This window comes from Agrilus planipennis, unplaced genomic scaffold, assembly GCF_000699045.2.
Source record: "Agrilus planipennis isolate EAB-ADULT unplaced genomic scaffold, Apla_2.0 scaffold88, whole genome shotgun sequence".
NCBI lineage: Eukaryota > Metazoa > Arthropoda > Insecta > Coleoptera > Buprestidae > Agrilus > Agrilus planipennis.
Window position 1 is genome coordinate 82,122 of NW_020438872.1, and position 8,855 is coordinate 90,976.

The 8,855-nt window shown below is 33.4% G+C and overlaps 2 protein-coding genes across 10 annotated transcripts in view; one reads left to right on the plus strand and one right to left on the minus strand.

Annotated features, from left to right (window-relative positions):
- On the minus strand, window positions 1-2,889 carry LOC108743118 (major facilitator superfamily domain-containing protein 12). Of its 5 annotated transcripts, XM_018478568.1 has the most exons (11): window positions 2,384-2,628; window positions 2,285-2,330; window positions 1,955-2,163; window positions 1,770-1,872; window positions 1,490-1,697; window positions 1,075-1,348; window positions 817-1,002; window positions 647-755; window positions 441-591; window positions 165-277; window positions 1-105 (listed from the first exon to the last, which is right to left on the minus strand). In XM_018478568.1, the coding sequence occupies exons 3-11, from the start codon at window positions 2,159-2,161 to the stop codon at window positions 17-19; spliced, it is 1,440 nt and encodes a 479-aa protein (XP_018334070.1). In that variant the 5' UTR covers window positions 2,162-2,163; window positions 2,285-2,330; window positions 2,384-2,628; the 3' UTR covers window positions 1-16. The 5 variants fall into 5 exon arrangements, with proteins under 5 accessions (XP_018334070.1, XP_018334071.1, XP_018334068.1 ...); XM_018478569.1 differs by lacking the exons at window positions 2,285-2,330; window positions 2,384-2,628 and adding an exon at window positions 2,872-2,889; XM_018478566.1 differs by having other exon boundaries at window positions 1,955-2,330.
- A 103-nt stretch (window positions 2,890-2,992) lies between these two features.
- Window positions 2,993-8,855, plus strand: part of LOC108743117 (catenin delta-2) — a 7,549-nt gene continuing 1,686 nt past the window's right edge. Inside the window, exons 1-8 of one of the 5 annotated variants that reach the window (XM_018478562.2) lie at window positions 2,993-3,257; window positions 3,557-3,634; window positions 4,191-4,254; window positions 4,670-4,735; window positions 5,330-5,371; window positions 5,483-7,074; window positions 7,451-8,331; window positions 8,403-8,504. In XM_018478562.2, the coding sequence (XP_018334064.1) occupies window positions 4,223-4,254; window positions 4,670-4,735; window positions 5,330-5,371; window positions 5,483-7,074; window positions 7,451-8,331; window positions 8,403-8,504 (2,715 nt within the window). In that variant the 5' untranslated portion in view covers window positions 2,993-3,257; window positions 3,557-3,634; window positions 4,191-4,222. Of the gene's footprint in view, window positions 3,258-3,556; window positions 3,635-4,190; window positions 4,255-4,669; window positions 4,736-5,329; window positions 5,372-5,482; window positions 7,075-7,450; window positions 8,332-8,402; window positions 8,505-8,855 lie in introns of those variants that run through there. The other 4 variants (XM_018478564.2, XM_018478563.2, XM_025978726.1 and 1 more) reach the window with 4 other exon arrangements.

An 8,855-nucleotide genomic window follows, 5' to 3' on the forward strand; every position in this document is an offset into this window, starting at 1 on the left:
TAACATTTTTGTATTTTTACGAATTTTCATTTGGCCTTTCGTCGGTAATTTCACTGTTAATGCTTACTTGACTAGGAATGTGAATATCACTGAATGCTCTATAATCTACAAGACAGAAAAAAATACAATTCAGTTTTTAAATTAATTTAATTGTACGCACCTACCTCGTCTTCGCTTCAACAAGGATATCACAGCTGCAGCCCCTAATACTGCTGACCCTCCACAAACATACGTAATAATATCTCTATAGTACGTTTTTTCTGAGTGGCTTTTGTGTCTTAAACAAAAAAAAGGTAACATTAAATAACTTACGGAATAATCTTTCAATGTGGCCTTAGTCTAGGAAAGCTTAGGGAGCAACCCAGAAAATTATTCCTTAACAGATAAACTGATACAAGATTTTTTTACAATAGGATAGCTTACGAAAAAGTAAAACTTACAGTTCTTGTATAATTACAACTGCAATTCCATTTGCTATTTTGTCTGTAAAACTCATCACACCATACACGAAAGCTCCACTACTAGTTTTATCACCTATTAAATCAGCAGTAATACCTAAACTAGTTACAAGAATTATAGACCCGCCAATTCCTAAAACAGTTTAATAAGCAAATTCTTAAAGCATTCATTAAAGGGTCGTTTTTACCAAACAACAATGATATAGGATAAATATCATACATTGCAAAGGATTTTGATCCAAACTGTATCCAAACACACGCTGAAACTCCTATTAATGTCCCAGTTACGTATGCTATCTGAGAAATTAAGGCTTCAAATGTAAATTTATGCAAAGATGTTTTAATTGTTAAGGTGTACCTTTCTGCCGAAACCGCGATTAATCTTTTCTACTGCTATGGATGTTAGGAAACTACCCAAATACATAATAAGTGGGATTAGTGCTAAAGCACTAGCGGCCATATTCAACGTTTCGTGTAAATATAGTGGAATAAATACTTGGCTCAAATTAACAAATAATCTCGTTGACATATACGTTAAAGCCACCTAAAAGTACAAGATGCTGTTTTAGACTGAAGCTTTTTATATCATTTTTTTGATTTACAATAGACCAAGTACCTGATAAACTTCTATCCTGGACAGTAAGTCAAAGACATGTCTTTTAGGCTGGCCTGCCCTTACGTTATTTATACTATACTGGTTTTCTTCGTTAATACCTAAATGGAATATAACTGAACAAAATATTCCAATTGAAAGACCTATCCATACAACTGTTTGGAATTTGTATGCATCTGATGGTCCAATCTGAGATTCATTAGAATCACTATTGATGTGTAACACAGCCCACGTAATCAAGTAGACAAGCACGTTAGAAATTACAGTAAAAGAATACCTAAAACATATTTAATTAATAAAGTACTTGGCACTGTGTAAATTTGGAAGATAAGGATACAATAAGTAAGAACATTTAAAAATTTGAAATATACATTACATTTTCTTTTATTATGCTATGTAAACAAGTAAGAATTAATACCTGATAGCAATTAATTTTGTGCGATCATGTTCATTTGGTGTAAGTTCTGGAATAAGGGACAAGTGAGATATCTGAACTGCTGCCCAACCAAACTGGAAAATTATTACAAATACTGAATAATATAGTATTTGGGCCCATTTGTGACTACCTTCACAATTAATACAAGGGGAAAATATAAATGGGAAAGCTCCTAATACACAAATTGTTCCTTAAAACATATATAACATCAATAAAATTAAAAGGATTAAAGGAATGAGCAAAAACTTGTAGGCAAACATACCAACAAGATGCCAGGTTTTTCTTTTTCCATATCTACAAAACCAAAAGTTATCTGAATTGTCGGAGTGGAACCCAACAAATGGGGTAGCTACTGCATCAGCAATCTATAAAAGGCAATTAAATAAAAACACACAATTAATTATTGTCAATTTTTACACTTAATAAACAATAAAAAAGTAGCAATACCTGTCCTATTAATAATATTAATCCAGCTTCCCAATTATCAAATTGTAGCACCAGATGAAAGAAAACAAGAAGGTATGTGAACCACATAGAGGCACAGATATCATTGAGTACATGTCCTATACCGTAAGTTAACTGTAATCGCAGAGAAAGTCTGCTGTACACTTCTGTATATTCATCACTTATTAAATGATGGCTTGTTGAATCCATTTCTTGAATTTGTGAAAGAAGCAGAACATATTATATTAAAAGGCTTTTACAATAGTTACTTGGAAGTTTAAACATGATTCATAACTATTACTGATCACTTCAGGTAAACAAAGAATAATTTACCAATAATGCGTCATATGGAACAAACGGAATAAATGCTTCGATAATTCTAAAAAATGATAATAAGTGACAACACAAAATTAAAAAACTACACTGTATTACACATCAAAGTTTAAAGTTATCAAAATCCATGTCATAAATACATTTAGTTTAAAACCGTATCAAATTTCTACGAGGGTGATGAAGTTTCTGCAAACTTAGAGAAGTAGATTAAAATAGTTTTCGAAAAACAAGTACATTTTAACCGGTCAATTTTTATTATTAAAAAAAACCAACAGCTGACTATCACCAACTGTCACCATAGATTAAAAACATGCTCAGGCTTAAAGTGAAACATCTAAGTATGTTACAATGTAAAATATGGGTACCTATTTGTACATTTTATAATTTGCCAAAACAGTTTATAAAACTCTGAAACCCTCGGCGTTTTATAAAATACCTAATTTTGCTTTATGCCTTCGATACACTTTAGCTAATTAATTGAATTATTAACTGTATTAAAATACAATATAAATCTATCGTCTGACAATTGACTAGTAGTAGGCCGCTTGGCAAAAAATGTATTGAATTTATTAATATTGAATTCTTACTGTTATGCCTATTGCTATTAACCAAGACAGATAATTTAAAAAGAGAGCCAATTTTAAAAATAAAGTTAAAAATACACGTCATTACTTTCATCAGTGATTTTTCATTTGTTAAATTGACATCTCCAGTTTCCCAGAACCCATTATGAGTGGGAGTGATATAGTTGCCTGTGGCAGCAGATTTGTGAAAGACTGAAGAAAAGTATTAAAGAAAAAATAATAATTTTTGTATAGTTCAAATTACAGATGCTTCTGTGTATAAACTAATTATGAAGAAGACTTATTTGCAATAGTTGCGTGAAAAAATACTCGGTTTGTGACAAATTGTGTTGCTGACGTAGTTCTCCATTTTACCTGACCGCTCTTCAACTTTTGACAAAATTTTAAAGGTTTGTGCTGCTGTTATCGTATTTACTTCGATTACATATATTATTTTTTCAAATAAAATATTGAATTGAAAATCTTCAACACGGTTATTTGGCTGTTTCTTTTCAATTTAATATTTTCTAATATGTAAACACGTTAGCCCCGCCCCACCACATATGTACTTGTCATTAACTGGGATCAAATTGTTTATTAAAAAATCTACTTATTATAGTAGTATAACATGTATAATATTTTTTTAATATTTCGTCTTAATTGGAATTAAATTAAACTGCCCAAAGCTGACTATAAATCTCTTTTTTAGAATGCAACCAAATGGATAAAACAAAGGATATATACAAAAAACAGTCACCATGATCAAATGTTAATATTAGAAATTAAGGTACGTTTTAATAACTTTTATCTTTTTTTTTAACAGCAACATTTATCAATTGCTCTTGTTACAAGTTTAATTGAAACCTGTTTCATTAAATTGCAGTTTAGATAAAGATAATGTGTAGTACCTACTTGCATTGGTTAAAATTCATAAATCTTTGCTCTGCTGCTTATTTAAAGTAATTAAAGGGATATTCATTTTTTAAAGATGCATTTTGATGAATTTTGTCTCAGTTTAAAAATAAGTTAAGATGCCACATACATATTTATAAACTTGTACATATACCTGTCATCTATGAGAACAAACACACAGGTAAAAGCAGTATTGAAAATGCACTCAGTATGTAGACTATTGTGTTACGAATTAATTTATAAAGAGCTCAGCATATTTCATGTTTTTGAGTACTGCAGTGTTATTTGAAAATGGAACATCTTTTTGACAAGTGGTTTAGGTTTTTTATTCTAATTAATCAATAAATATTTTACACTGTAGCACTTTAATAATAAACATTAAGTACAAGTTTACAACTAACGACTAGCATAGAAACATTTTCCATTGGTAGTTCACAGACAAAACTTTTGGGCTTATGTGATCATGATGTCTGCTAACCAGCTTGTGGATTGTTTGTAAGTAAATGTTCATCTTGTATCATTGCTTTTATAACATCTTCCTCATAATCAGTCTAAAATATAAATATTAAATAACCACTTATAATTAATAATAAACGTTTATTGCACGCTTACTTAGTTAATAGTTACCAATTTTATTTAGCAATAAAAGAAATAATTTTTAAACAAAACTTAACAAGAGAGAACCGGTTTGCATTACAAAACATATATAAAGCTTTACAGTGTTATTTAAAGCTTTATTTGCAGGTATTTATATCAGTAATCCCTGCACTCCTATTACTAATTGAAATGTTTTCTAAAAGTACTGTTTCTTAATAAAATAAAATTTAATAATCTGTTTTGCATGTGAATCATAGCATGCTTTGGTAGCTTTGGTTCCATTAATGTTAAGGGTTGCTTTTTGCACTGACAGACTTGTGAATCGCAGAGTGGAACAGAGGCAAGAGCACAGTATAACACACACAGAAGTAACACAGAGGTAGGTTTTACAAAATTTACAGCTTTATTAAGTGTTAATTTTTGCTGACTAAAGGTATAGGATGTGAAAAGGCCACTTTTGTTTTAAAACCACTCACCTTTATGTATATATGTACATATATATGTGTTATAAATGATTAATAAATAATATTTTGAAGCAACAGTAATGTTTAGTCAGTAAAAAAAAATTTTTTGATCCAGCAAAATAAGTCAAATTTGTAGGTACAAGGATTGTATCTTATAAACTTCATATGCTTGAGAATAACGTAGAAAGGAAGGTAAATCCTAAAGTAACTGTTATATCCCGTAAAAGTCATCTATAATTTAGTTTTTGAATGTTCAACAACTTTAATACAGATTAATTTCTTTTTTACAGTTTTCACCTTTGCATTTGTAAAAACTATATCATATATCATGTATGTCTTGATATATTTAAACTTAATATGTACTTTGGTCTTGGTAATAATTATGATTGTTTTTTTTTTAATTTCATTGTTAATTATTGGAATTATTGTGGTTTTAATACTCGAGTGTGGATATTTATGATTCATTCATACGCAAATCATTCGTTAGATTCATGTTTTGTTGTTTTTAGGAGAATTTTGAAGGAAAACGACCCAGAAATGCATCACTATAAGTAAGTTAGTTATATTTAAGTCGGTTATGAATGACGATAAAAAAAAGTTTATCAAACGTTTCAATAAAAATTGAACGTTTAAAGAAAGTAACATGATATGGACATTTTTAGGGGCCCAGATGCAAATGTAAACGAAGCAGCTTATCATACACATAGTAATGGTCACTCAGAGCACTCTCCAAACTCTAGCCATATGTCAGTGCACAGCGACGAACCACTAATTCGTACCCATAAACAACAAACCACGCAACAAGTGACCACAGTCACGAAAGTAGTTCGTGAAGTTCAACAGCTTGGAGAAGGACCTCCAGGAGAATACGTTTCTGTTCCTTTGGGATCTTATCCTCACCCAACTCATCCCCGTCCTCAATATATAGATTATATGGAGCAACCGTCTCACCACATGTATTCTCAATACCATCAACATTCCCATTTTCAAGATTACGAACATTATCCTCCCAATCCTTATGCAGGATACATGGGATATTCGGGAACCACCGAACGGGCTCCTACGCCTCCCAGCCCTAGCGAACATAGCGGAGCACCGTCTCCTCTTCCTCTTGCCAGTCAATCGGGAGCTCCTTACCTAACTTCTGGTTATGACGAGCTTCCTGAACATTACCGCGTTACTCCATCACCCGGAGGCCCTATTGGGTTAGATCCTTATCAAGACGATCCGGCTGTAGTATATGGATATGTTTCGCCGTCACCGTATGGAACTACTACTAACCACCCGGGGTCTACGTACGACTCCCGTCCCTACGACGAAGGATTGAACGGTCCAGTTCCCGTATCTGCACCTATCAGAATGTACGATGATGAAGAATTGTCGAAACACATGAGCAAAATGTCAATGACATTACATGGTCATAATATTAGTTTACCTCACAGTCGGGCACATGCCATGGCTTCGCCGGGAAGTACAGGCGGTGAAGAAGATCAAAGAGGAATGCGTTGGAGGGATCCTAATTTAACGGAAGTAATAGGATTCCTCAATAATCCCAATAATGTAATAAAAGCAAATGCAGCAGCTTATTTACAACATTTATGTTACATGGACGATCCTAATAAGCAAAAGACAAGAGCTCTAGGTGGTATACCACCGTTAGTTAAGTTACTCAGCCATGACAGTCCTGAGGTATACAGAAACGCCTGTGGGGCATTAAGAAACCTTTCCTATGGTAGACAGAATGACGAAAATAAAAGAGCCATAAAAAATGCAGGCGGTATTCCTGCTCTGATAAATCTTCTTAGAAAATCAAACGAAGCCGAAATAAAAGAATTAGTAACCGGTGTTATTTGGAATTTATCTTCTTGTGAAGATCTAAAGCGTCCAATAATAGACGACGGAATAGAGACGATAGTACGATTTATTATTATCCCACATTCAGGTTGGGACCCGCAAGGGAATTGTGGCGAAACTTGTTGGTCAACTGTATTCAGAAATGCCTCCGGTGTACTTAGGAATGTTAGTTCAGCCGGAGAGTACGCCCGAAAAAAACTAAGAGAATGTGAAGGTTTAGTCGATTCTTTGTTATATGTTGTACGTTGTGCCATAGAAAAATCGAATATAGGCAATAAGATCGTTGAAAATTGTGTATGCATTTTACGAAATTTATCCTACCGTTGTCAAGAAGTAGAAGATCCCAATTACGATAAGAATCCTTTACCGTCACAAAGCAGGGTTACCGCTAACTCTAAAGGTATTTATTTATCTTAACTAGTTCTTCCCCATTATCAGTCACAGTGATCTCGAAACTGTTAGTAGTACCATTGTTTCAAGTGGTTGAAATTCACGTTTGTGAACGATTTGTTCAAATCGCTTTCTTTATGTAAAAAATAAATTTAAAGGAATTGTTTGTAAATAGATATGCAACACATCGTACACTTCAGCATAAGAAAGTGCTGACATTAACTGTCATTAATGAAAATTCATAACTATCATTTACGTAATACTACTCAGCCCTGTGCTGACAGCACTCATAGTTTCTTTTATATATAATATTAGCAATGAGTTCACGTATATGTGATTTGATTTTTAGTTACCTGTCTTCTTTCTGTACGGTTATTTCTTTACAGGAGAAAATTTGGGCTGCTTTGGGGGCAGTAAAAAGAAAAAAGATATCCAAACGGAAGCTAAGGAAAGTTCCGGAGCATCAAATGCAGGAAATTCGGTTAATGCAGCTAACAGAGGAGAGCCTGTAAAAGGATACGAACTTTTATGGCAACCTGAAGTGGTACAGTCGTATTTAGCTCTTCTTCAAAGTTGCTCCAACCCAGAAACATTAGAAGCAGCAGCAGGAGCTCTGCAAAATCTGGCAGCTTGTTATTGGCAACCTAGCATAGAAATTAGAGCAGCGGTTCGAAAAGAAAAAGGACTACCTATATTAGTAGAACTATTAAGAATGGAGGTGGATCGAGTTGTATGTGCGGTTGCTACAGCCCTTCGCAATTTAGCGATCGATCAACGTAACAAAGAATTAATTGGAAAATATGCCATGCGAGACCTTGTACAAAAATTACCTTCTGGTAATCCCCAACATGACCAAGGTACTTCGGACGATACAATTGCTGCAGTACTTGCCACATTAAACGAGGTGATAAAAAAGAATGCCGAATTTTCGCGCTCTTTGTTGGAAGCTGGAGGAGTAGAAAGACTGATGTCTATCACAAGACAAAGGCAAAAATACACACCAAGAGTTCTAAAATTTGCCGGACAAGTCCTTTTTACGATGTGGCAACACCAAGATCTCAGGGATGTGTACAAGAAACATGGATGGAAGGAGCAAGATTTTGTTACGAAAACAGTTGCTGCGAGAAATGCAGGGCCTAATTCGCCTAATAACGCTAACAGTACTCTCAATAGACCGATTTCGTCTCAGAGCGGTACCCGCTACGAAGATCGTACAATGAAAAGGCAGACACCAAATGCTCGAGGAGTTCCACCTGTTTACCAGCGGGTGAGTTATAATAAATTTATTCAACAATTATGAAATTGTGTATCATTTTCTTTTTATTTATGTTACTTTAGAACGATGACATTCCAATGGCTGACATGGCTTACCCAGAACCTCAACCGCCGCTTGGAGGCATTCGTACTTATACGACAGGCCCCAGCAACAATCCGCCTCCTGTAAGTCACTAATAAGGCAACTTATCGAAGCTCAGTAAATATGTGTCAATTTAATCGATTAACTAAACTATATTAAGCCGTTATAGATAAAGCATCGAATCTCTTGTTAGTAAAAGCATTAAAATACATATTTGTTTAAATTTGGATAAAATAGGACTTGCTATGTGAACATTATGGCCTCACACAAATTAATTTAGAACTCATAACATTAGCATTTGTATGTAATGTAGTAACTATTATAATTATTCCATTAGATTATTTAAGTAACGTACGTACTATTATCTATTTATTGTAAAAAGAAGTTGATTTATATACATATTATATATATATATAGTACGATTTATTATTATC

What these genes read in the sequence shown, in the direction of transcription:
- LOC108743118 (XM_018478569.1), bottom strand. Translation starts at nt 2,161, where the DNA reads ATGGATTCAACAAGCCATCATTTAATAAGTGATGAATATACAGAAGTG. An exon ending in AAAAACCTGGCATCTTGTTG is followed by an intron (nt 1,698 to 1,769) that starts GTATGTTTGCCT and finishes ATATGTTTTAAG; the next exon opens with GAACAATTTGTGTATTAGGA. An exon ending in CTTGTTGAAGCGAAGACGAG is followed by an intron (nt 106 to 164) that starts GTAGGTGCGTAC and finishes TCTGTCTTGTAG; the next exon opens with ATTATAGAGCATTCAGTGAT.